Here is a 26,532-nt window from a genome sequence, read left to right as displayed (position 1 = left end):
TTTCGATTTTATATTTAAATAGTAAAATTTTTATGTTAGAAGGAGAAAATATATTTTTGTGAGAAATGAGAATTTCAAATAATAAAAATTTTTGTCAAAAAAAGACACTCTAGAAATTCGTTTAGCTTCGCGGTTCTTGTCCCAAGCTCACGAGGGTGGCTCAATATAGTATTTTCTCTATACCAATAAAAGTGTTCACGTTACCGTAGGTACGTCGTGTTTTTAATTTTTTTTTTAATTTTAAAATGTATAATTGTAAATTTACTAACAAATAAAAAAATAAAAAAAAAGAACATTTTATGTTAGAAGAAGAGAATATCTTTTAGTTATGCTACGGCAAAACTAAGATTGGTTATTGCAAGAAGAAATGAAGACCCTCCTTGCCCCTACCAAGCAAACTTAGAGGTTTTTTCCCATTAAGAAAACAGAGAGCCAGAAATATCTTTGTAACAACGCCACCATCATCATCTATATCTGTACATTAGAGAGTAGACACACACACACACAGGGCTCTTCTGCACTTAGAAAGCAAAGAATCTCTTCTTCTTCTTGCTCTTCTTCTCGATGTAGGCAAGGAGTTCTTCTTGTCGGAGAATTGCATCCTCCAGCCTCTGCAAACAAACAAACAACCAATCCAATCAAATAGAAAACAACAAAATCGATCAAAGATGAAATATATACCTTTTTGGTGGCGGAAAGCTCCTGCTCCAATGATTCGACACGGCTCAAGGCATTATTGAGCACCTCCTCCTTCTCCGGCGGCATGTTGGCTGGCTTGTTGGCGATGACAGTCACCTTCTCTTCCACCTCGTTCATTCTCTTCATCATGATGAAGTAATCTTCTCTGGAAACTGCAGTCCCTGCCATCATGTTGTACCCGTGCACTGCACCACTCTTCATCGAGCTAGAATAGAGGGTCGCTTCCGTCAGTTTCTTCGGCATGTTGCGAGTCATTCGAACCATAGTCACAATACCCATGAAAAAGGTCAGCACTCCAGTGTATATATGGTTGCTGAGTCCATCAGAATTAGGAGAATAAGATGTTGATTTGCATGCATTCTTTGCAGGGAAATAATCTGTCCAAGTTGTAACCAACCAAAAGTCGAAAGAGCATTATTACATACCTACCTATATGCATTGTTTCTAGAAGCAATATATTATATTTATGATAATTATCTTATTTATGAAATTCGTAAGATTTTTATCTTATTTAGAAGATTTGTATATCACTATAGAATTTCAAATTCATATTCTAACATGCACCAATCAATCGTAGCATTATTACATACTTACCTTTAGAAAGAGCGTAGTTGTCGAATTTCTCTGCTTTCACCCAATCAATAGTGTCGGGTTTGCCCTTTGCGTTGTCGTCGAGCTTTGGTGGCTCAAATGCACTGGTGTTTACCTGAGGATAAATTGTTCTGGGTTGCACTTAAGTTTTACAGATCAGATGTTTGATGCAGAAGGCCAAGAAACTCATCAAATTGAAATGATTAACGTATTATGCATATACAATTGATCTCGTCACATAAGATATATTAATACTAGAGCTGGCAAAAACTGACACGATACGATAACCCGACACGAAATTATTGAATTTGAATAAAAGATTTTGACCCGATTATGTATACGGATTGACACGAACCCGACAATAGAGGTTAGGATTGAGGCTCTCAACTCGAACTCGACGCGACAATCAAATTATAATATATTTATTATATATGTAAAATAATTCTAATTTGATAATTAATTTAAGTATTAGTTTAAGGTTAAGTTCAATTTTAAATAACCTAAACTAATTCACTATAGCCGACACAAACTAATATAACACGACAATTCGAAAAAAAATAATTGGATTTGAATTAAGTATTTTGGCATAATTATGTATACGGGTCAACACAAATCCAATACGAACTCGATACGATAATAAACGTAAATGATTTAACCCATTTAAAATATTCAATCCGACGCACACGAGAGAAAGAGAGAGAATGATTATAAGACATCAAGTGATTATTTTTCTGAGTTTCTATATCATCAAAATCTTGCAGTTGCAGTGATTTTGTAAATATTAAAAAATGACACCTACTGGCATCATCTTCATCCAATTTTGAATTAACTTGACTTGATCACACAAACTAAATAGGATAAAAAAAATAAATTAACAACTTACTTCTTCACGAACAGGAGAGAGTTGGGAGCGCAAAATTGCAGGACAATCTGTTTTTTCCTCTATCACCAAGCAGGATATTTTGTTGCAGCATTTGTGTTCGCCGTTACGGACCATCTAGCAATCGAATTACGAATTTCAGGATTGACACCTGCAAAAAATGTAGAAACCAGCATCGAAAGATGAGGGGGTAGGGATATGGACAAATATGATTGACCTTCATGATATCAGTATCATTCCAAGGACCCTTATCGGAGGCCATACAACCACCCTTATCCGGGCAGGTGCATGTGCCGCCCAAGAACTCCGGCAGCTCACTGATACAAGATCGAAACAACAGAATGAGGACAGCATGGGAATAAGAGAACTGACGGGAGCGGCTTATCTACCAATTTTAAATGATTGCAGGTATGTTAAAGATATTTTACCTGGCATCGATCACCTCGAGCAGCTTGCTCTGGTATTTGTTGCTCAAAACCTGGAAAGGAATATAGGAAGAAGCTTCTTTACTCTTTAGATGGACCTGACCTGAGCAAAATGCTTATGGACTTTAAAAAGAGAGAAGTCTAAGCTTACATGGATCTTGGCAGTAGTTTTAGGGTCAAGGAAAGATTTAACTGTGTTCCACAAGAGCCTGAATCCTGATCCGGCATTGATGATGTACATTCGGCATAGAGTCTGGAAGGAAACAAAAGGGTAAACAATAATCGAATGATTTAAAAAGGTTGTGTTCTATCGAAAGTTTATGAGCAATGGAATTTAAGGGATAGTGTTAAAGAACATGAAAGTAGCTTGTACCTCAGGGTAATTATCGCCATCAATCTTTTGAAGACTTTGAACAAGCTCCCTAGCAGCCTTATTGAAACTTTTTAGACCCTGACAAGTTATGCGAAAAATCAGGTCTATTTTGATCTACTGTATTACGGATTTATGAAACATTCTGAATACTTTCTTATCTATTCAATCTAGCTAAGTGTCGAAAAATTAAACTGCATACCACTCCTTGGACATCCAAAATGGTTGTGCTCTGATCAATGTGCTTTTTGGCTGCAATGGAGCAGGCGGGAAACTTGTCGTTGAAAGTCCTCTCAAACTCCAAGACGTGGTATTTTAAATATCGTTCCAACGTTGTGACTTGCATGAGCTTGGTTGAATCAACCTGTCCTAATCTTTCGATGTAAACAGGTCTTCCTTCTTTATCAACACCATGATGGCCTTGTGGATAGTATTTAAGGACCTCGTCTCTTTCCTTGAATTCAAAGTCCTGCCAGAAATATACCCGGGAATGGTATGAACTTCTTGTTCCAAATTCATTAGATCATTTAGGAATTTTAGAAAAGAATGTGTCGATGAAGCAAAATCACAAATACCTCCATAATAGTGTCAGAACCGAAGTCCTTCCGCCATTGGATCATCTCCGCCCACATTTGCTTAGTTTTCTCAATATCGAACTTCCTGGCCTTCAAAAACCTGTGACGTCGCAAAAAAATCTAATACCACAACTAGCTACTTGTTCCGGAAATTTAATACTTGAAGAAATCTCCATTGGATGGATGAAACTTAGCTACTCAAGATAATTCATTTGAACTCTGCCCATCCGTTAGAAGCAGAAATGATCATCAAGGTTGCCATGAGCTGATTATCAATATTCAGAAGACAATTCAATTTACCTTAATAACATATGATAGTCATCATGCTTTGCAGGAAGCAACTCTTCTAGAATAAGTGTTTGCCTCAAGGCATCCACAGCTTTCATTTCCTCTGAATCATGCTCGTCGTCAAACACAACAGACATTACTCTGCTGTTTCGCCGGCCCCTTTTAGTTAAAGAGTGCCTGAATTTGGAAGAAGCACTAATAGCCACCTTCTTTAGCGAACCAAGCCTCTTTTTCCTCTCGTCATCCGAACTTTCAGTATCAGTTTTCTCAAGACCTGCAAATGATTTTTTACCAACTCATGTTTCTTTCTCTTAAGCATTCACTCTAGATTCAAAAAAGTTTAATTGAATATGTACAAATATCTTGATGTCTATATCTCAATCTATCCCATTGTATGAATTGAGAAGAAAAATTGCTCTACTATGCAAAAAACTTCTACATTCAATCAATCTTGTTGGATAGGATAAAGTTTGTCATTGTTATTGGAACAATCATCCAAAAACTAGTCGTTTATCATCAGATTTATTCTCAGAAGAGCATAAATAAAGCCTTAATCCAATCATACAACTAAGCTATGGCAATAGCTATTTAAATGCTGAGAAATGAAAACTTGAGATGCAAAGAAGGAACACTTACTCGACTTGATGGAGCATTCAAGAGATCCTGACCTACTGTGACTCATGATTGCAGTTCGCTAATTTGATCACGTCTCACCCACAGGCTCTACGAGAACGAAATCTCACGAACATGCAGATTTGTTACCTACAAAATTCACGAAAGTTAAAAATGTTTTTATCTCCATTTCTCAAAACAATGCATCAATTCCAAAAGTTCTTAGGTCACAAAAATTACTCGGTCAATCCATCCGACGGATGCAGATGAATTGAATTGCGAAATTACGAAATCGTTACTGTTCCTGAAATATTATTAATTAAGATCGAGAGGAAGAAGAAGAAGAGAGCGCATACCTATGTCGCCGGTGACGAAAACATGGATGGAGGGGTCCGGACCGTTAAGCAAAATTGGAAATGGAGTATTAATACGATATGCGTGAAATGAACGGCACACCACCATCCCTTCACCTCCTCCACACACGAAATTAATGGCCGCCCGCCCATGCATAATATTCCTTCACACCAATTATACTATGCTATGCATGTGCAAGTGCAAATGCGATTGCAATTGTCCACCGCACGCCATTCCATTCATCCATTGGGTCTCGCCGTCAGATTTTGGAGAATTTCTCGCTTCATTTCTCCAAAAATACTAAACTACCCAAACTCCCACGGAGACAACTATCCAACAGAGAATAAAAATAAATAGGCTTTGTTCATTTAATAAAAATTTTTAATCATTTCTTAAAAAATTAATATAATATTTACAAATTTTATTTTTTATATTACCTACACTATTCTCTGCCTATCTCATGGAAAAAAAAATATCAAAGCAAGAGGAAAAAAAAAAAAAAAAACACACCTATAAATATGTGCTTCAATAAATATTATATTAAACTAATATTTAAATAAAAAATTAAGTAAAAAATTCAAACTCAAATCTAGAATAAATTTATAAGTTGATTTTAGTATGTAAATTTGTTTGTAAGATACTTCCTTCGTCCATTATCTGTGACTATAATTTCATTTTTCTATGTATCATTTATATTGTTATTTTTATTTTTTCAAAAGAATTAAATATTTTAATTTATAATTTTTAAATTTTAATTAGACTATCTTAATTTTAATCTTATATTTATTTATTATAAGATAATCAATTTAACTAATACATTTTTTAATTTTTACTAATTATACATCTCCGCCCTTTGTATCATGAGAGCACACCGGAGCCTAAATGGAGGAATTAGTAATTTAATTTTAGAATGAAATTTAATAAATAAATATTAATAATAATTGATTTTTTTTTTTTAATGTAAATATTCCTTCCGTCCCTGTGAAAGAGTGATGTTTGCTTTTTGCAATATAAAGTAATAATATTTGTATAATATATTATAAATTGAAATGATATTTATTATGTTAGGTAAATAGTACAATGAAATGGTAACACTAACCAATATTACATAACTATTGTGTGCATCTTTAGGAATTTTTAAGGATTTTGAAAATGGTAAAAAATAATAGTTAATTGAGATTTTGTGAAAAAAACATATGTATATAATTATATAATATTGATAAATAATATAATTTTTTTTAAAATATATATAATTACGATTTTTCTTTTTTTAGAAGGATGCATTTACTATTTTTGGAAAGTGAAATGCCAGTGGAGAAACTGGGCTATTTTGTAATAAGGCCCAAAATTTAAATACAAAGGAAATGAGCCGGCCCATGATAAACCCTAAGCCCATTACCTATTGCAAGCACAGTGTTCCTTCTCTATTTAAGTTGAACGAAGAAAAAACCCTAAGAAAAGTAATCGCCTGTATACCCTCGCCGCTCTTGGCTGACGCATACAAGTTTCTCCCAAATGGTTCGTTGATGCTGTTCGATCTGAGTTTTGAGCGAAAGCACAATGTTTCCGTAATGTGTAATTTGATTTTTTTTGTTATTTTGCAGGCGCCGAAGAAGGATAAGGCTCCTCCACCGTCATCGAAGCCGGCGAAATCCGGAGGAGGCAAGCAGAAGAAGAAGGTTGGAAACTACTTGTTTGTTTTGTTTTTATGCTGAGTTTCTGTGGATCTAATCACTGATTTTGGCGGGGAATATTGTGGTAAAAATGCCATAATTGCAGAAGTGGAGCAAGGGAAAGCAGAAGGAGAAGGTGAACAACATGGTGTTGTTTGACAAGGGCACGTACGACAAGCTGCTTACCGAGGCGCCTAAATTCAAGCTCATAACACCGTCTGTTCTCTCCGATCGTCTCAGGGTAATTCCAATATTATGAATTGAATAATACGTGCATGTTGATGGTTTTGAAATCTGTTCCTGAAGTATTAGCTCTACATTTATAATAACATATGCAATCTAATGATCCTTCAGAAGTGATTTAACTGTTAGTTTGAGCTGAAAGTGTCTGCATCAGTTGAAATAATTCACACTTTTGAATCTACTTTTATATCCTTTCACTTCTGATGTGAAATTAAATTTTCATAATGTGATTGAAATCTCTAAGACTAACAAGAATATTTTCAAGGGTTTTCAATTCCTGTTTACCAAGTTATTGGTGGTTCTTGAACCCTAGCTGCTCCTACATTCCCTTTGAAAGTTGCTTTATAACTCTTGTTGTCAGTGCCTACGGGCTTGTTTATTTTGTGTCAACTGTCAAAGGATTATTTAAACAATAATTTAATGCAACATAGTAGGATTTAATACTTTATCACACAGTATTATATGGTTACTAAGGTCTTTATTTGATTATTGTCTCAAATAATTTATACTAGATGTTCTTAAAAAGTCAAGAATCATTGGTGTTTTAATTCTCGACTTGATCTTGAGGTAAAAATGTGAAAGGAAAAAAAATGGAACATGGACTGAATGTGATATACTCCAGATTTAAATGAATTTATGAGGATTGATTGGATTACCTATGTCAACTATTTTAGAAGAGTACTTACGGAAAATCCTTCATAACATTACACAAGAGGGAGCCAAGGCTGTTAAAAAGAATGTGAACATTGTAGAGTTATTCAACAAGATATTTACTGCCCTTGGAGTTGCTTTTGCTTTTTTTCATATACTGTGAATATAACACACACATGCGGAGGAGGTATCTTTACCTGAAAATGAACTGTGTAATAATAGCATAAATTTATGTTTTGCGTTGCAATTGTCTTTGAATATATTCATTCATCTGCATTTGACTATGATTATATTGCAAGATTCATTTCAAATTCTGATTGTCTATGATACATCCTCGCCAACAGATTAGTGGGTCACTTGCAAGAAAGGCTATTAGAGAGCTGATGGCTCGAGGACTGATAAGAATGGTGTCAGCTCATTCAAGCCAGCAGATATACACCAGGGCCACAAACACCTAGATGGCTATATTTTCATTGATTTGGTGAGCTTAATGCAATTTTTGTATTAAACGACGTGCATTTTTAGATTTGATGCTGAACTGAAAGCTTGAGAATTTTGGTGTTTAGGGGATTTATTTATGTAATTGCTATCAACTTGAACTTATTACGTTCTCCTAAAATTTTCTTACTGGTATTGATGACTGAATCAACTATAGAAGCTAGGTATTAATGTTGAAGGCTTAATTTGTAGTCTTATGGCTTTGGCTTTTCTGAATCTGATAGGCGTTCAGCATAATGTAATGAAATGGCTTGGTGATGATGTTTTCATCTGGAACTATCCATTCCAGATAGTTATATTAGTCTAATTCATGAATTAGACTAAAGCCTATATTGAATATGTGAGATTAATGTGATGAATTAGATCAGATCCCATTGAACTTGAATAAAACATTGAGCAATGTTTCTGCAGATGGTGCTTGTACATTTCATTTTATTTTTGAATTATGCATTCAATGATTGAAAATCCAAATGTGCGTGGGGAGCCTCATTTTAGTATGCCAGCTCTAGTTTCATTCTTGAGTTTAAATTCTTATGTGAAGTGGTAGGCTTGGTGGCCCGGAATCTGGTTCTAATGTTTCGCTTATGAATTGCCTGGCTGAGCTATACTTTGACCCAAACCCCATACCTTTATGATTCAGAGATATATAGTAGGGTAAACAAATAGATATATTTATATATATATGAACCCAATTTTATAGAGCTGGCCTTGTCGGGCTGTCATTCTGAAAGTGTGCCAAAAAATTGAGATTCGAATGCGACCTGGATTGAAACTGTTTTGGCCTGACTTGGCCTGTTTCTTCTTTTTTTTTTTTTTCTTTTACATTACTTAACTCACATGCTTAGATTGAGCAGGGATTGGGGGATTTTGAGGAGGATAGCTTCTTGGTAATATGGATGGGGTGTTTAAATATAACTTGAACGGATTGGATTTTTGTGCTGTTTAAGGTGGCTTCAATGCCGAAGCTGCATAGGGTTTTGTTGAAATTAATCCATTAAGAGTTTAAAGATAACTCTGAAATTCTATTTATTTAACAAAATTACGCAGCTATTTGTAAAGCCGGGCATAGCTAAATTTTTAGCCGTGCCGAGCCCATCTGGCTCAAACTTTTGTTAAACCCTACTTTTAAAACTTAGGTCCAATATTTTCATGCCGAGTAGAATTTTTTTGGTCACGCCAACTTTTGGCGGCTCCCGTAATTGTATTGAAAATATCGGTGAATATTGATATCATTTTAAACTTTTCGGTATGATAGAAATATATATTAGTACTGTACTGAAAGTTTTAATATACTGAATTTTGGTATATCAAAATTTTCGGTACGGTACCGAAAATTTCAATTTTGGTACGAAATATAATTTTAAATTTCAAAATAATTAAAAAATTAATAAATATCATCATTCTCTATCGCAAAAATATTATGAAAAAATTAATAAATTTTTAATAGTTTACATATTTTTTGTTATGATTTTAAAAAAAATTAATAATTATTATTTATATTAATAATTAAATTATTTAATAAAAATAATATCGGTACAATATCATATCAAAATAGAATTTTCCGAAAATTCATACCGATATTGTACCGAAAACTTACATTTTTGACATGATATGGTGATACGATAAATCGGTATTTCTGTACGTTTCGTAAATTTCTCTATCCTCTTGACTAACTCAATTGAAATCTTATTTTCATTTAGTTGGAACAATAATTAAATGTAATATTTTAAATAAAATAGCATTTGATATAATATTTTTTAAAAAGGAAGAATTCAAATAAATTTCTCTATCCTCTTGACTAACTCAATTGAAATCTTATTTTCATTTAGTTGGAACAATAATTAAATGTAATATTTTAAATAAAATAGCATTTAATATAATATTTTTTAAAAAGGAAGAATTCAAATAGATTTTTTTGGTTTGTGAATTTTCAAATCAAGCTTTACTAGTAACTATTTTTCTCCACCTATAAAAATTTAAATTAAAACTTCTATTTTTAATTTTACAATAAAAATACCCAGCTTCCAAGCCCACAAATAAGTACATCCGGAATAATTACTCTCCCAATCATTAAAAATATATGTATATATATATATATATATTCCATTTGATCGAATACAAGTATTAAGAAAAATATTTTTTCGGTTTTAAGAAAAATAGTAAAAATATAAAATTTTCCTTTTAGGGTAAAAAAAAAATATAAAAGGTTAAAAAAAAATACTTAAAAAAGATATAAAAATAAATTTAGGGTGTGTTTGTTTGGGGATTTGGATTTTGTGTTGGTATTTGAATAAGAAAAATTTTAAATTTAAATAATTGTATGATGTGATATAAATAGATGTTCGATGTAATATTTTGAATGTAAAATTAATTTTTATTATAATATAAAAAATAAAAAATAGATATTTAATTTGATGTTTTTTTTTAAAAAAAATGAGACAATAGCGTATTTAAAATTCAATCCCTCGAACGAAGACACCCTTGGATAATTAAAAAGATATATATAGTTGGATGACTGAAGGAATATAAAACAAATGTAAAATAACTCTATTAGTATTATTTCTATTGTTTCTTTCATTTCCCTCTCTCCCCATTTATCTTTCATTTCACGACCGTTATTACATGAAATGATGCAATGTGTTTCCGTCTCATTTCAAATACCACTAAAATATGTAAACCATAAATTTAAACCTACGTATCATCCTAATTCATTTTAAAATAATAATAGTAACAGTATATTCGTACGCGCAATTGAGCATGTGACGTGCATTTAGCTACCTTGCAAACACAATTGAAACGTACAATAATTAAAGACTCGTAAGATATTTTTAAATCATAATGCATGTGTACCTTTTGTTTTGTTGTAGTTTGAGGCTAGGCTAGGCTCCATTAATAGTTCGATAGAGAGTGGATGGGCCAAGTAAGACGGGCACCACCGGCAGTGTACCAAGTTGCTGCCTTTTATCTCCTTTCAGGAAACATGGCCATCAATGACACATACAACCTACCCAACTCCAACCACATTCCAAAATAAAATGAATCATGACAATAATAACAAGAAGAAGATAAGGGAACATAAATATAATTGACACCATATAGATAAGGTCCCCTACCACTACTACTTCAGGCCCCTTTTGAAATTTCAACTTGTGCCAATCACATTATTCTTACCTCGATGGAATGAACGTCACCTGATGCCACGAGCATCCCAACAACTCGAAGATACCTTCGCCATTCAAAAGTAGATGATACAAAAAAAGAAGCTAATCTATATAGTAAGATTCGGATAAGGATTCATGATCAATCACGAATAAGGCTTCAGTTTCGACCATGGAAGTAGAAACACACAGTAGAAGCATGTAGTGTTAAAGTCATAAGTTTCATAACACAATGCACAATCTTGGAAAATAAAAAGGCAAAAGTCATAAGACCGATCTCAAAATAGAAAAGCAGGCATTTCAAGTTCAGTTATGAAGTTTTTTTTTTCGAAGGGATTGCTCACAGACTGAGATGTGCTGCTCCTGAAACCAGCCTCGGCTAGCCTCCCTTGGCCTGAGAGATATTCCCAAGTAAACGGTAGGAGAACACTTACCAGGCGTAAAGTGGCTACGAGACAATTAAAACATGACTGCGTAAAGTATAAGCAGTGTGGTGAAGATTGGTTCTAAACCCAAAGACTTCTCAAATCTCTTTCAAGAATGCCTTTGTGTTCCAAATAGTAAAAGACTCTTGCTTGTGCAGCTCACATGTGTGCAAACCTTTCATGGCCTTTCCCATCAGTGCCATTGCTGCTATGCTAGGGAACTGCTTCTTTTGGAAGTCATCGAGTGATTTTTTAAAACTCTGTGGCTTACAAACGACTGTTGCAGCCTTATTTTGGGCGACTTTGGATCCGTTCCGCAGCCACCGCTTAATCCAAGCTTGTGAAAGCAATGACTCCTTGCCTCCCGTTGCTGAGTCTGGCATGAAATCCTCACTGGCCTTGAACATCCCTTGGGTCTTATCTGATGCAACTGTTTCTTTAACTTGATCACTCTTTGGAGTTGGTCCTGAGCGAGCAATGTCGCCTTCAAGAATGACTTTAAAGTGATTTTTCATTCCAATGGGATTTGTGCTTTTGCCCAAATATGAAGTTGGTGTGGCTTGGGAAGTTGAGTTTGGTAATGTCAGCTTGAGGCGCTTGACCCATCTCATTGTCGGATCTACTTCAGAAGAATCACCGGGGGATAGGTTGGATTTTTTATTAGGGTGGTTGGAATGAGCCAGGAGGATGTTTGCATCTGTGTCTAGACTCTGAGTTCTTGAGGATCCTGCGCACATATTCTCCGATGAACATGCATCAGCCGGCAGTGCGGGAAGCTCTAAGTTGATGTCAGGTCGAATTGCCTTATTCCAGTGATGTGTTGCTTCTCCATGTGAAGTACCATTGATGCGAGGAGATAATGGTGAGCCAAAAATGAAGCCCTAATACAAATACAATGATTATTATTGTGATGTTAGGTTGCTGAACATGCATCTGTATTAGAAATAAACAGATACTGAAACTGATTGTAGGAAAGGTAATCAATATACTTGGACATTCACATGTTAGATGCACAGAATTAAGTGTTATGAGTTTAGAATGGGAAAGCACCTTATTTGAGAAGGTATGATTTGCACCTGCAACAAAACAAGAACACTGGGTTCAGAGAAAACTATGATACATTGATGGCAAACTTAAATTACAATTCTAGAGAAACAATAGTAATAGATATTTCAGTGAAGTACAGAAATGTATAAATGTGACGATCATAGAGAAAATTAGGAGCAAAGTTATTACATACCAGCATTTGAAATCTCCTCTTTGAATACATCTATATCCATGGTGTCTGTTTCAGCTGATGATTCATTCTTAATAAAGGATTTAGAAGCAGCAACATCTTCAATGGTTCTTTTTCCCTTACTATTGGAGGAACCACTCAAAGATCGAAGCTCTACTCCACCCCCCTTAGCTTGACCATAAAATGCTGATGGGATATGAAAATCACTAGATGTGTTTCCATTTATTTCAGCAACTAGCCCAGTAGTTCTAAAAACATCATTTTGTCCCGATAAATCACCACCTTTTGTGATAAACACATGGTGTGTTGTTTGAGAATACTTAGGAAAACCTTCACGTGATGCCTCCACAGAATCCACAGTGGTGCAAATTCTCATAGTCTTCATGTCATGAACACAATACGGCAACTTTTGTAGGGAGCAATGATTACAGCATAATTTCTTTGATTCTATTTCCTCGGCCCTCTTCTGGAACCAAGCTTGACCTGACACTGGCAGGTGAGGTTGACTAGAGGATGGAGTATCTAATAACAAGGATGTATTAATGTCCCCCAAATGCACATCCATTGCCGTATCTGAATGACTGTTAATTTTTCTTTCACTAAAAAAATCAGTCAGTTGACCATGCTTGTTGCAATGTTCTTGCTCAGGTATTCCCATGTTAGAATTTGGAAACTGATCCTTTGAAACATAAGAAGGCTTCATGATCAGTGGAGCTTTTCCTTTGTCGAACTCACTCTTTTTAAGGTTGTAATATGGCACGATCTGCGTTGATGACTCCATTGTTGATCCTTGGAAAGGTTTTAATACAGTAATGCTTCGATCCATGGAAGTAGAATGTGTTTTCATCCACTCAGGAAGACTCTTTGAAGTATCCTCACCTGCAGAATAACATCGTTTAGATGAAGTTCCAACTACTGCTGGTATCTCCCCCCGGGGAGATTGAGTCCCTCCTTTCAAATCAGTGGATCTATCTTGTTCAATGCTGCGACCAAGCACTTGTCCCTTTGCCTGTTTGTCATCACTAATCTGCCCGTGCTTCATAGGAGGCCAGAGTGCTGATTCGCTATCCTCAACTTTTGAACTAATGAATTTGAAGGCCTTAGCCTCAACCACTCTGGAGTCTTTGACAGGTCGAGAATCCTTTGATCCATCTTTAGTGCTATTGCTTCGAGATGAACAATCCAATTCATCAATTCCACGATCACGTTTCTTTCCTGTTGCAATGCTGCTAGGTTGCATCCAATGAGCCATCCAAACAGGCTGGGAATCTGGCACCGAATACGGACTCTTCCCAGAGCTTGAGCCAGTGCTGTCAGCGATAGAGGGCATCCTTTGATCAGGCATGGCGAAACAATTTTGGCTGGACAAAATAACCGTTGTTAATGAAGCAGTTAAGTGCAGAGAACAAACAAGAGAAATACCTTATCTCGCAAACAATAGACAGAAACATCCAATAACAGAAAACAAATCAAAGCAAACCAAGAGGACATAATGATAAGCATCTGTTGCACGAAAACTTAGATTTAGCAACACATAAACATGCGACGTTTCCCAAAATACTCTTTCCTATGTAAACTGAAGATCTTCTTCAGAAAGTCAATTCAACGCCTTAAAAGAGAAGTAAATGCGTAGCCAAACCACCACCAGAAACGTACAAATTTCAAACAACTCGAAGTTGCTCGAAAATATCACATCTCATTCTTCCAATCGCCGATCCAAACAGACAGCTAACAAAATTAGGGAAAACACACACGCACACAAACCAACTAGACCCTCGCAAACTCAAAAACAAAAATTAACAAAATTCACCAAAAACAACCTGCAAACATATCAACAAGCTCACGCTCAAACCGCAAACGCAAACTAATTAGCACCAACTAAAAAACCTTAATACATCGTCACATACACCAAATCACCAACAAACATATTCCAAGCATATCAACAAGCTCACACTCAAACCGCAAACGCAAACTAATTATAAACAACTACAAAACCTCAATACGTCGTCACATACCCCAAATCACCTATCCGCCGAATCCACAGCTCCTCGCCAATTGTCCACAGAAATCAACCTCCACAATCTCGGCTGTCAGTAGCCAAAAGGAACAAGATGAAGACACACAATCGCTCAATTACTTGCGCAGACGCTCTTTGTGTGGCTCAGATGCTCTGCAAGCCATAGTACAGAAGAGCATAAAAGTAGAAAGCATACAGAGAGACCGACTCTCTATTTCTGAGAGAAGGAGATTTAACTGAATGAAGCGTAGCTAATTTGTGCTTGTGCGCTGCCAAGCCGGTGGGTCCCATTGGACCCACCTAATGTACACTTTTTTCATATAGATAATTCTTAATGTCGACTTTTTTGAATAAATGGTTTTTCTAAAATAATTTATTTCTACTAAATCTTTAAATTCTAATATTATTTAATCATTTTATTTTTCTCGTCGGTAATTTTTTTTTATTGAAATACTCTAAAATTTTTGGACAAATATAATCGGCATTCACTAAAATCTGACGTGGAAACTATAAATCTACTATAAAAATGATCTGAAAGAAATATCTGAATCGATAAATATCTTGAGGCTCTCAGATCCATGAGAATATTATAATAAGGAGAAAAATGCATTAATGCGCCGATAAATGCAGAGCCGATCGAGGTGCGGCGCCTCTGCGGGAGCTGATGTGTCAAGCCGAGCCATTTTGGTAACCAAACTATCAATCAGTACTTAATTTATTTAAAAATATTTATTATTTAATAAAATAATTTTAAATTAAAATTAAAATAATTAATTAATATAATTTTAAAATTTAAAATTAAATTAAATTGTAAAATAAAAAATAATATAATAAATAGAACTTACAAAAATAAGATGTGAACACAAGGGGAGGAGTATCATTTTGGTTAACCTCGGCGCGCGCACTCCCAACATCTGGCTCCTTTTTATACACGTCACTCTTTCTTTGGACCAACAAGGAAGCTCCTAGTGGCGGTTCCTAGTGGATGGATATTTATGTACTATTCAGGTTTTTATATTATTCTATACTCCTTCCAATTGTGTGAAAAAAAAAAAAAAAAAAATTGAATTCAACAGTATATATAATTAAATAGTCCTGATAGATATTTATTTATTGTATATTTTCGAACAGTAACTGTAAATTTTCACGTCTAAAAAAAATAAAAAATATTAAAATAAAAAGAATATTGTGTTGTATATACCCAATACATATAAATTGATTGTAAAAATTTTGTTAACCATTACTTAAAAATTTAAGTTGTCGAATAAGTCAATTTAAAAATTCATTAACTAAATTCAAAATTTCTCAAAAACTTGATTTTTAATGACTAAAAATACATTTGGTTAAAATTCCATTTTAATTTATGGCTAAAAGTTACTACAGATTTTAGATAAATTAATTAAATGATTAACTAATAAATTGCTTTATTGCATCTTTAATGATGTATATATATTTTGTTGTATATAAAAGTAATAAGAAGTATAATTGAGCCAGGAGAATACCCGCGAGCCATACATGCGTGCAACGTCCGCCCACCTAAACCAAAAATGATACACACACGGGTACGACACGTACATTAGCTCGGGTCGTGGAGCTTGGTAAATGTTTGGCGATGCTTTGTACCATATTCCAATGATCGAGCCAAAAAACTCAATATTTATTTGTCTCAAAATAAGTTCAAGTTTTGAAGTTCAAAATGAGTTCAAAAATTAAGAGCTTAAAATTTAGATAATATTTTATTCAGTTGATCGTATCTAATTACAATCACGACAAATCACCATTGTAATCACAAAAACAATATTATTGTCTTTCATACGGGGCAATTTCTTTATTCTCCGTAGAGTTGTACTTGTAAAAGAAAGACTGTTCTCATTCATTCAAACACATTAACAACTAACCTCTTTTTTTTTTTTTCTTTCTCTTTTCTCATTTCGGCAGCCTCTCTATCCAGCTTGAGGTGACACTCTTATTAAAGATAAAAACTTGTTTTATTATTGGATTAGAATATCAACCATTTGAAATATTACCATAGTGTATTTAATTTTCGAAAAAATGATTCATTGTTGACTTGATTTCACATTTAGATATTTTTCTTATTTCAATTCCCTTTAAGTTAACCTAAGTAAAAATCATCAATAATTATCTATGAATTGATGAGCGATTTACTTTAATTTGTTGACTTTAAATCTTAAGACACCTTAGATATAATTATTTTTAAAAATACTTAGAACAAATATAATTAATATATGTATTTTATTTAGTTTTTCTTGAGGTATTTTTTCTTGATTTGTTTACTATATTTTATAATTATATATAAAAATATATAGTTTGCATCCAAAAGTCCCACCCAACAAAACATAATTAAAGAAAAAAAAGGATAAATTGAAATAATTACTCTATCCGTCCTAAAAATTTAACTAATTTCTTTTGTATTTTTACAAAGAAGTGAGATTAAATTTATCGGACGGATGGAGTACAACATTTATTTTCATATGTTCATTAAAATAAAAAATAAATGTAACACTAGTATTAAATAATAAAATTGTTATGATGACTTGGAGATTCACCTTTATACCGTATAACTATACTATTAAATATATAAATTATCGAGTCTTGGACGAACTATCATTTCGTTCAAATTTACTATAAGTTTGAATTATAAAATTGTTGAATTGAACCAGTTATATAACATGACATAAATAGGAAAATAATTTTAGTATAATATAAAAAGCTAATGCTTGATTCAATATTTTTTTAATTTTCTTTTTATGAATAATATAAATTTAAATAAATTAAATAAAAGAATACACCCATTGAGGATTTTTAAAAAAAAATTATAAAATAAATTAATAATTAATATAATGTTCTATAAAAAAAAATAAATGTATTTATTAATTTCATAATCTTAAAGATAAATAGTAGGAGTATCAAAATCTAAAATTAATAGAGCAATATGTCCAACAAGCCTAATTTTGAGTAAAATGGATTTGGATCGGACGACGGATCCATTTACTCCTACGCGCTTGGAAATGACGGTATTATCCAATTTTGCAAGCATATTCCCAGTGGAGCTGACCGACGTCGTTTTGGGTCGCAATTGAGTGTTCTCTTTTTGTTTCACAGATTGGACTCTCTCAACCACGTCCGGATTTGTAGTTTGACCTCCGAACCCCTCAATCGCTCTCTTCAGCTACGCCCAAGGTATGATATGTTAATCGGGTATCGTTCCTGGAGGAGCCATGATTTTGCGGATTTGTTTATGTTTTTATGGAAGTTTAGGTTTTTCTGAATTTGTGCCGAGCTTTCTTAGATCTGGTTGTTTTTATTGTTGGGTTTCCGTTTTAGGGTTTCTAGTGTGCTTTAATTTGATTGATTTCAGATTTGTTAGAACGTTTCGAGTTTCAATTGCTATGGTATTCGGCGGCCTTGGGGTTTTAATCTTCTGCGACAATTAAGGTTTTCATTGAGGATCAGTAAAATGTAGATTAATTTGAGGTGGATTGACTAGGGGTATTCGAGATTAATTTGAGGTGGATTGACTAGGGTATTCGAGATGAATTTGTCAGAGAGTTCACCTGTAGGCGAAAGTGAGTATTGGTCTCTTGTCCATTTTATTCGGACATTTTTTCTTTCTGTAGCAATGAATGTAGAGCTAGTAAGGATGTGTTTGCTTGGGTTTAAGCTGATTAAATGTTGGATCTGGTTCTGGCCTTTGTATTTGCTATTCAAATGTTTAGTTTTGTTTTCAGTGTTTCTAACAGTATAAACAAGGCTTTAATTCTCTGGTAAAATTATGTTTCGAGAAACTTTTGGATTCATAATGAGTTGTCTTCAATGGGAGATGTCTAATTCCTCTATATTTGTTACCAAGCACTCCTGTTTCTTGGCTTTTGACATGTAGACAATTTTTTGTTTTAATCATGGCCGTTCCTTGGATTGAATTTCTGTCCAAACATTCAGGAATTTAGAATTGAAATATAATCATGGAGGGGGTTGGAGGTGATGGTCCCTCAACAGCTGCTGCAGCTCTGAACCAGAGAAGACATGAATTTTCAAAGCTGTTCCAGTACTATTTGGATAAATCAACGCCACATGCTCTTTATCGGTGGATCGGAACATTTGCCATACTGTTTGTTTATGCACTGAGAGTGTACTACCTTCAAGGGTTTTACATTGTTAGCTACGGTCTTGGGATCTACCTTCTGAACCTACTCATTGGGTTTTTGTCACCTCTTGTTGACCCAGAGATGGAACCATCAGATGGTCCTATGCTTCCCACGAAGGGTTCTGATGAATTCAAACCTTTCATTCGCCGCCTTCCTGAGTTCAAATTTTGGTATTTACATTCAGTCTTCTGGCATCCGCTTTTTTATCTGTTTCCATGATAATTAATTCTATCTTTGTGGAATTGATAGCATGTGCATCTTTGTGCTTGTTTGCAATGTATCAATTGCCTTTATTTGTGTTTTTATTCTCTATCATAAGCTGCGGAAAGACTATTGATCTATGTTTGAATATTCGAGAACATGAGGTGATTAAATAAACTAATTGGAGTGTGTGAAATAAATGGCAGCATGCTTATGCATTCATGATAGTTATACATGTTAAATTTGATTGCGTCGTGTTCCTATTATCCTTGTTAAGTGGTTTTCTGTTGTGTTGTACTCTACGACATAAATTCCTTTATAACCTATAATCTCCTCCGTAAGAGTAATTGAAGTTTGACATATTCTGTAGCATTTTTATGGATATATTGATGCAAGATGATTGGTACCACTCTTTTCATTCAAAATGTGAGTGATCACTGCCTCATTTCAATTTGCTTTTTCATTCGGTTTTCCACTTTTACTGTCTGGAAATGAAAGTGGTGACACATGTCATTGAGTATAAGAATTGGGAATATAATAGAATTCCTGTTTAGATTTTTACGGTGTACTTGATAACATATGCTAAACTTCTGTGTGCAGATGCTATTTGACTTTACATATATATTCGATTTTGCGAAGTTGCAGAAAAATATGGAAAGCCTTATTACAATGTTAACAGAATTCTTGTATATGTTTGACTGCATGAATGGATAAAAATATTGCTCTTCGTAACGATGCATATTGTCTCAATTGCAGGTATGCAGTAACGAAGGCATTTTGTATAGCATTTGTGCTGACCTTCTTCTCCATGTTTGATGTGCCTGTTTTCTGGCCTATACTATTGTTCTACTGGCTTGTTCTTTTTGTTTTGACGATGAAGCGCCAAATAATGCATATGATCAAGTACAAATATATCCCGTTTAGCATTGGAAAGCAGGTGAGCACCACACACTCACACACACAGACAACTATTTTCTTGAAATTCCATATAATCTCTTAGCTTTTGTTTTTTTTCTTTTGTTTTTTGTTTTTTCCTGATAATTTCATTGATTGTGTGTTCTTGTGCCGTTGCAGACATACAAAGGGAAAAAACCTGCTGCGAGTTCCAGCAGTGACTGAACGGTCCTCGACTCCATGACTCAACCAGCTTAAGAAGATTCGAAGGGGACTGAGTTTCTCGGATAGATAAGCGTACATGGTGGAAACAAGACAAGAAGGCACCGGAGATTGCCGTTTTATATAGTTTAGTTTATTTGGTATATGTATTTACACACTGAAGATGTTGGCATGCACCCCACCCCACCCCGCCCCAGTTCATTGTTACTTTAGTATGGCAGCGAACAGCTATTGAATTTGCTGCAGGAAAGGAAAGAATAGCAAAAAACAGAAAGATTCAATTCGTCTTGGATGCATTTCTGGAGTATTGAACATTGATTGTAATATGATGATGATGATGATGATCTCTCCACTGCTATTGCTGTGCTGAATGCAGATCGTTACGTATATCTGCATTTAACACCTGAATATTACTTGGATTTTTATATTAGAGTAAAATATACTCTGTTTTGGTCCTTGTTGTTGTGTTGTAATTTTTTGTATATTTATTTTAGTGAGATTGTAAAATAAGTTTAGATTTAAGTAGTAAAATTAAATGAGGATGAATTAAAGTACTTCCGTCCCCATAAGAAGTTTTATTTTCCATTTTTATAGGTCTCAAAATAAGAATATTATTTTTTTTTTAATATAGTAATTATACTATTTACTTAATACTTATAATAAATATTTTTATAATTTTCAATATTTTACACAAATATCATTATTTTTTATTACATAGTATTAATAAGAGTATTTTTGTTATTTTCATTACAATCAAATATAATACTGCTAGTATTAAAAACTTTATGTGCAAAAACAAATGTTGTTCTTTTATTGGAGATAGTAATAAAATTATAAGAGCATTGGAGTTTTGAATTTGTAAGTGCACTTTGTTATTCTGATTGTGTTAACTTTTAGAAAAGACTTTTGGGTTTTACACTTATACTTAAAAGCAATTCTAGTTTGAATTGACGTTAATTTTTGTTGTATATTTTGAAACATTAAAATTTTCAACAAAATATGTAAATCCATTCGCATACCACCAAATCATATTCTTTCATATTTATACATATCAAATAAGTTATACGTATAAGAAGTATAAATATATAACATTTCCTGGACCTAGGGCCGGCTTGAATATTAGTAAAATTAATCACGACAATACAAATAACTACAAATTAAAATTAAAATAACTAATTAGTCTAATTAAAATTTTAAAATTATAAATTTTTTTAAATATAATTAAAACATTTAATTATTTTTCAAAAAGAAAAATCATGAAATATGAAACATACTCAAACGACAATGTTGACTGAGAGAGTATTAAAAGTTTTGGATATAAACATTTACTTTAACAATATATATTTTGTAATTTTGATTTAAATTTACTTTTAACTTTATAAAGTTCAAATATCTTTTTAAAATTATTATGATTTTTTTTTTTTTTTTTTTATATATATAATAATGCATTTAAACACCAAAATCAAATTATTTCTACTTTTAAATTTATATTTTGTTTTAAGTTAAACCAAAACGGGCTTTACTACCAGACAAATTTTTATTTAATTAAAGATATATGCATTAGTATTTACTGCGTTTTCTGGGCTAGTCCAAAACAATGGGCCTTGAAATCGAAAAAGGAAGCCCATCTAAATTTATTTGGCATAGGGTCGGGTCAACCCGTACCCGACATTGAGTTGATCGGCTTAAACCCTGCCATACAAACTTCAAACCCTACAGCGGCGTATTCGTTCGCCCTAAAGTTCTCATCTCCGTCGCTAGTCGCCGCCGTGCCAAACCAGGCAATCATTCATGGGGAAGGCGAAGGGGAAGCACAGATTGGATAAATTCTACCACTTAGCTAAAGAACATGGCTACAGATCGCGTGCTGCCTGGAAACTGGTGCAGCTCGACTCTAAATACACCTTCCTCCGCTCGTCCAACTCCGTTGTGGACCTCTGCGCCGCGCCGGGAGGCTGGATGCAGGTATGCGTCGAGCGGATGCCTGTTGGAAGCCTCGTTATCGGCGTCGACCTCGTTCCAATTCGGCCTATACGCGGCGCCATATCTTTGCAGGAGGATATTACTACACCCAAGTGTCGCGCTTCTGTTAAGCGGATAATGTCGGAAAACGGTTGCCGAGCATTTGATTTGGTGCTGCACGACGGATCGCCGAACGTCGGCGGCGCGTGGGCGCAGGAGGCCACCAGCCAGAATGCGTTGGTAATCGATTCATTGAAGCTTGCGTCTGAATTTTTGGCTCCTAAAGGAACTTTCGTCACCAAGGTATCGATTACTTTGGCTAATTGACGTTGGTATTGTGAAGCTTAATAATTTAGAGCAATTGTAACCATGTGAATTCTAGTGCCTTACTTTGTCTCTCTAATTTCTTTGTGTAGGTTTTCAGGTCTCAAGACTATACTGCTGTTTTGTATTGTTTACGGCAGGTAAAATTGTTTTCTTTGATCATCATTCCTATTATGTTTATGAAAATTTTGCTGAGGGGAACTATTCTGTGCAGCTATTTGAAAAGGTTGAAGTAGACAAGCCACAAGCTAGTAGATCAACGTCAGCGGAAATTTATATCATAGGTTTAAAATACAAGGCTCCTGCGAAGATCGATCCTCGCCTTCTTGATGTAAAGCATCTCTTCCAAGGAGGAAAAGAACCTTCAAAGGTAGCATGATGTGTATTTTTTAAACTGTTGTTCTTATTTGGATTTGGCTTTATGTTTGATAGGATTCACTTGTATGCGATTAATCACCCGCAGGTTGTGGATGTGCTGAGAGGAACTAAACAGAAGAGACACCGTGATGGGTAAGATTTTGTTTAGGTCGAATGCTATATTAAATTAAGCATGTTTGATTCTATCAAGCCTACTTGATTTGATTCTATTAAGTTTTGTGAAGCACACACGCCCGCCCACACATACACACACACATATATATATAGATATATTCAGAAGGAATAAATACAAACCTGATTTGGTGTATGTGTTAAATCAACAAAGCATTCTCACATTGATTTCTTGCGCCTTTTTTCTCTTTTTCACGATACACCACACAAGCAGTTTTTTTTTTTTTTTTCATTTATTGCTTTAAGTTTGAAGATCAAAATTTATTTATAACCAAGTTTAGAATTCGGAAACCTGATTTAACCAATTTTTTTACGTTTATGTGCATATGAGGTTTTAAAGTCTATTGTACTATCGTCTTGGTGTGACCCAGGTATGAGGATGGAGACACAACTTTGAGGAAATTGTGCTCAGCATCAGAATTCATCTGGTCCGATAACCCACTCGAGATTCTTGGTTCAGTTGCTTCAATAACCTTTAATGACCCTGCATGTTTACCCCTAAAGGATCATACTTTAACAACAGAAGAGGTATACGATTTCAAACATTACCTACTTTTAGTCTGAATCTACCTGCTAAAGTTTAGTTGAATGATCATATGATGCTGTTTCTAAATCAATTGGAGCAGGTTAAAGCTTTATGTGAGGATCTTCGTGTTTTGGGAAAGCAAGACTTTAAGCATCTTTTGAAGTAAGTTCATCACTTGATGCTGCTAATATCAAACAATTCCTTTGTAGTTTTCTTTGATTAACTTATCTGGTTTATTTATTTTATAGGTGGCGCATGCATATGAGGAAAGCTCTTTCTTCTTCGGAGAAGGATACATCTGCTACTACCACGGTTGAAAAGAAAAGCAAGGAAGATGAAGAAGAAGATGAAGATGAGCGGGTACTTAATGAAATGGAGGAGTTAACAACTGCTATGGACCGAAAGAAGAAAAGAGAAAAGAAACTTCAAGCAAAAAGACGTGCTAAGGTGTTCATTATTTACATCTCTAATTTCTAGATATGTTCTTGATTTATAAATTTATCTTAAGTTTACACGAACTTTCAGAAGTACACTCTATAAAGTACTTCTAAATCAAGTGTTAGGTTTTCATCCTCAAGATGCTTTAGGGTTAGGTTATTCCTCGTTGCATATGAATGTGTTTACAAAGTATAATCTATTGTTGGATCTCCAATATGTTATTTCATACACCCATGATATACTACTTTGCTTCCAAAGGCTAACTCTTGCAGCAACTTTTGTTAGGACAAGGCTCGGAAAGCATTAGGCACGCAGATGGATGCAATCGAGGATGGCTATACTGATATGGAGCTGTTTAATCTATCTTCTATTAAGGTTCCTGATCCACTTGGCTGCTTTCTTTTCAGTTTTGATTTATGTTGGCTTTTGTCTGATTTGTTAAGGATCAAGTACATATACAACCTTGTTCAGACTTGAAACATGTTTTTACCAATTTTGTAATCAGGGGGAGAGAGATCTTGCAGCTATTGATAACAATGAATATGATGCTAGCGAAATCAGGAACAGTGATACAGAAGAAAGCAATGGCGAGGCAGAAGAAAGTGATAGTGATTTGGACTCTGATGAAGAAAAGAAACGGTAATTTTCTCCCTTGGCTTTTATTTGATTTCTAATAAGTGTAATTTGTATTGCTGTAATCTGCCGATCAACCCTGCTTTCAGTTACGACGAACAAGTTGAGAAATTGCTCGATGAAGCATATGAAAGTTACGTTGCTAAAAAAGAAGGAAGCACAAAGCAGAGAAAGCGTTCAAAGCAAGCCCACTCAAAGGATGAACTTTTAGAGGTACCTGAGTTAGATCCTACCACAGGTTTATATACGCCGCTGTGTTTCTATTAAACATTTGATATATTAATTTGTGCTATTGGTTTTACTGCAGGGCGATGAGGATGCCGCTATTCAATCTGATCAAGACTTGGATAAGGATGATTCAAATCAAGACGCAAATCCCCTCGTCGTTCCCCTTGCTGAACACGAGCCAACTCAAGAGGAAATCGCAGCCCAATGGTTTAGTCAAGACGTCTTCATGGATGAGGATGCAACCGAGGGCCTGGAAAAAAACGACAGCGAAGATGAAAAGCGCGCCCCGGAGCCTATCAAACAACAATCAACAGTTCCGGCAACAAAAACCGAAGATTCTCCACAAAAACCTGCCACTCGCAAGAAGAACAACTCATCATCTGCCAAATCTTCGGTCGCAGAAGACGACTTCGAAGTAGTGCCGGCCCCTGCTACAGATTCAAGCGACGACTCCTCATCGGACGACTCGGACGACGATGACATCGAAACAAAAGCTGAAATCTTGGCCTGTGCGAAAAGGATGCTAACAAAGAAGCAGAGAGAAGAGATGCTCGACGACGCGTACAACAAGTACATGTTCCACGACGAGGGACTTCCCAAATGGTTCGCCGAAGATGAGAAGAGGCATTACCAGCCAATAAAGCCCGTGACTAAAGAAGAGGTAGCCGCAATGAAAGCGCAGTTCAAAGAAATAAACGCCCGACCTGCCAAGAAGGTCGCGCAGGCCAAAGCCCGGAAGAAACGAGCTGCCCATAGGACACTGGAAAAGGTTCGGAAGAAGGCGAATTCCATATCCGACCAGGCGGACATTTCTGATCGTTCCAAAAGGAAAATGATCGACCAGCTCTACAAGAAGGCGGCGCCTAAACAACCTAAGAAGGAATATGTGGTAGCGAAAAAAGGCGTTCAAGTTAGAGCCGGGAAGGGCAAAGTTCTCGTCGATCCGCGGATGAAAAAGGATGCAAGAAAGCATGGAATGAGCAAACAAGGGAAAGGGAAAGGGAAAGGGGAACAGAATAAGGGTAAAGGAAAGGGTAAACCGAATGGGAAGGGAAACAAAGCAAGCAATGGTAAGTCGAGAGGTAAGAAGTGAGATTTATTGTAGTGTTTTGATACCAAATGGTTATTAATTGCCAAAGGTAAGGTTTTGTTAACAATTTACTGCATTATAATTTACTGTTTTCTATCAGTTGTGATTTGTAAAGACCATATATAATCGTTACCGTGGTTATATATAATTTAGAAATGATTCAACTTATGCAATTATATTGAGGGGAATCTAATTTTTTTCTATATATTTTAAATATATATTCTCTTCCTCTATCAAATTTACTCTTTTATTTATTATTAGTTTGTCGATTTTGTTACTAAATTCGTGAAAGTTAATAAATTAATATTTAATTTTTATTTTTCATTCAATATTTATTTATATATCAAACACTACTACATTAAAATTAAAATTCTTTATTTAATTCAAATGTATGTCGATGGAAAGTTTTATATAGGAAGATAATGTTATATTTTTATTGAAAATAATTTTTTTAAAAAAATAAAATAAAATAATTCATTAAAAATATTTATTTTATATAAAAAAATTAAATAAAGGCCTGTTCTCTAAAAAAAAATTAATAACTGTTCTGTAAAGAAAAATTAATTTAATAAATATATATCTTATTTATTCTAATATACATCT

The 26,532-nt window shown here is 34.4% G+C and overlaps 5 protein-coding genes across 6 annotated transcripts; 3 read left to right on the top strand and 2 right to left on the bottom strand.

Moving 5' to 3' along the window:
• Window positions 1-79: 79 nt before the first annotated feature.
• Window positions 80-5,064, bottom strand: LOC127260935 (phosphatidylinositol/phosphatidylcholine transfer protein SFH12-like). 2 transcript variants are annotated; one of them, XM_051289004.1, is made up of 13 exons: window positions 4,797-5,060; window positions 4,465-4,590; window positions 3,841-4,102; window positions 3,541-3,640; window positions 3,168-3,434; window positions 2,969-3,046; window positions 2,747-2,848; window positions 2,599-2,648; window positions 2,388-2,487; window positions 2,174-2,287; window positions 1,294-1,405; window positions 682-1,076; window positions 88-611 (listed from the first exon to the last, which is right to left on the bottom strand). In XM_051289004.1, the coding sequence occupies exons 2-13, from the start codon at window positions 4,508-4,510 to the stop codon at window positions 522-524; spliced, it is 1,716 nt and encodes a 571-aa protein (XP_051144961.1). In that variant the 5' UTR covers window positions 4,511-4,590; window positions 4,797-5,060; the 3' UTR covers window positions 88-521. The 2 variants fall into 2 exon arrangements, with proteins under 2 accessions (XP_051144959.1, XP_051144961.1); XM_051289002.1 differs by having other exon boundaries at window positions 80-1,076; window positions 4,797-5,064.
• A 1,141-nt stretch (window positions 5,065-6,205) lies between these two features.
• Window positions 6,206-7,994, top strand: LOC127260937 (40S ribosomal protein S25-2). The gene is made up of 4 exons (XM_051289006.1): window positions 6,206-6,312; window positions 6,399-6,473; window positions 6,574-6,708; window positions 7,706-7,994. Exons 1-4 carry the CDS (start codon window positions 6,310-6,312, stop codon window positions 7,817-7,819), a joined length of 327 nt encoding a protein of 108 aa, XP_051144963.1. The 5' UTR covers window positions 6,206-6,309; the 3' UTR covers window positions 7,820-7,994.
• Window positions 7,995-11,219: 3,225 nt separating this feature from the next.
• LOC127260933 (uncharacterized) lies at window positions 11,220-14,932 on the bottom strand. The gene is made up of 4 exons (XM_051289000.1): window positions 14,695-14,932; window positions 12,683-14,040; window positions 12,493-12,518; window positions 11,220-12,323 (listed from the first exon to the last, which is right to left on the bottom strand). Exons 2-4 carry the CDS (start codon window positions 14,022-14,024, stop codon window positions 11,541-11,543), a joined length of 2,151 nt encoding a protein of 716 aa, XP_051144957.1. The 5' UTR covers window positions 14,025-14,040; window positions 14,695-14,932; the 3' UTR covers window positions 11,220-11,540.
• A 2,799-nt stretch (window positions 14,933-17,731) lies between these two features.
• Window positions 17,732-20,636, top strand: LOC127261290 (protein RER1B-like). Its single transcript, XM_051289572.1, has 4 exons — window positions 17,732-17,897; window positions 18,657-19,032; window positions 19,820-20,000; window positions 20,138-20,636. Exons 2-4 carry the CDS (start codon window positions 18,680-18,682, stop codon window positions 20,180-20,182), a joined length of 579 nt encoding a protein of 192 aa, XP_051145529.1. The 5' UTR covers window positions 17,732-17,897; window positions 18,657-18,679; the 3' UTR covers window positions 20,183-20,636.
• A 1,240-nt stretch (window positions 20,637-21,876) lies between these two features.
• LOC127261071 (adoMet-dependent rRNA methyltransferase spb1) lies at window positions 21,877-26,105 on the top strand. The gene is made up of 11 exons (XM_051289235.1): window positions 21,877-22,444; window positions 22,558-22,605; window positions 22,680-22,835; window positions 22,929-22,975; window positions 23,386-23,542; window positions 23,641-23,702; window positions 23,789-23,987; window positions 24,264-24,353; window positions 24,484-24,617; window positions 24,701-24,824; window positions 24,919-26,105. Exons 1-11 carry the CDS (start codon window positions 21,971-21,973, stop codon window positions 25,930-25,932), a joined length of 2,505 nt encoding a protein of 834 aa, XP_051145192.1. The 5' UTR covers window positions 21,877-21,970; the 3' UTR covers window positions 25,933-26,105.
• The last annotated feature ends 427 nt before the right edge of the window (window positions 26,106-26,532 follow it).

This window comes from Andrographis paniculata, unplaced genomic scaffold, assembly GCF_009805555.1.
Source record: "Andrographis paniculata isolate CXL003 unplaced genomic scaffold, ASM980555v1 Contig62END, whole genome shotgun sequence".
Classification (NCBI taxonomy): Eukaryota; Viridiplantae; Streptophyta; class Magnoliopsida; order Lamiales; family Acanthaceae; genus Andrographis; species Andrographis paniculata.
The sequence above is the reverse complement of the archived record's forward strand: the minus strand, read 5'-3'. Positions and strand labels throughout refer to the sequence as shown.

Bases quoted from the DNA above. Each gene is read 5' to 3' on its own strand.
- LOC127261290 (XM_051289572.1), top strand. From the start codon at position 18,680: ATGGAGGGGGTTGGAGGTGATGGTCCCTCAACAGCTGCTGCAGCTCTG. The intron at 19,033-19,819 runs GTATTTACATTC...TCTCAATTGCAG, and splicing joins CTTCCTGAGTTCAAATTTTG to GTATGCAGTAACGAAGGCAT. The intron at 20,001-20,137 runs GTGAGCACCACA...GTGCCGTTGCAG, and splicing joins CGTTTAGCATTGGAAAGCAG to ACATACAAAGGGAAAAAACC.
- LOC127261071 (XM_051289235.1), top strand. From the start codon at position 21,971: ATGGGGAAGGCGAAGGGGAAGCACAGATTGGATAAATTCTACCACTTA. The intron at 22,976-23,385 runs GTAAGATTTTGT...GGTGTGACCCAG, and splicing joins CAGAAGAGACACCGTGATGG to GTATGAGGATGGAGACACAA. The intron at 24,618-24,700 runs GTAATTTTCTCC...CCCTGCTTTCAG, and splicing joins TCTGATGAAGAAAAGAAACG to TTACGACGAACAAGTTGAGA.
- LOC127260935 (XM_051289002.1), bottom strand. From the start codon at position 4,510: ATGAGTCACAGTAGGTCAGGATCTCTTGAATGCTCCATCAAGTCGA. The intron at 2,649-2,746 runs GTAAGCTTAGAC...ATTCCTTTCCAG, and splicing joins AAACTACTGCCAAGATCCAT to GTTTTGAGCAACAAATACCA. The intron at 2,488-2,598 runs GTAAAATATCTT...ATCTTGTATCAG, and splicing joins CTCGAGGTGATCGATGCCAG to TGAGCTGCCGGAGTTCTTGG.
- LOC127260937 (XM_051289006.1), top strand. The intron at 6,474-6,573 runs GTTGGAAACTAC...CCATAATTGCAG, and splicing joins GAGGCAAGCAGAAGAAGAAG to AAGTGGAGCAAGGGAAAGCA. The intron at 6,709-7,705 runs GTAATTCCAATA...CCTCGCCAACAG, and splicing joins TTCTCTCCGATCGTCTCAGG to ATTAGTGGGTCACTTGCAAG.
- LOC127260933 (XM_051289000.1), bottom strand. From the start codon at position 14,024: ATGCCTGATCAAAGGATGCCCTCTATCGCTGACAGCACTGGCTCAAGC. The intron at 12,519-12,682 runs GTATGTAATAAC...GTTTTGTTGCAG, and splicing joins AGAGGAGATTTCAAATGCTG to GTGCAAATCATACCTTCTCA. The intron at 12,324-12,492 runs GTGCTTTCCCAT...TATTTGTATTAG, and splicing joins ATCATACCTTCTCAAATAAG to GGCTTCATTTTTGGCTCACC.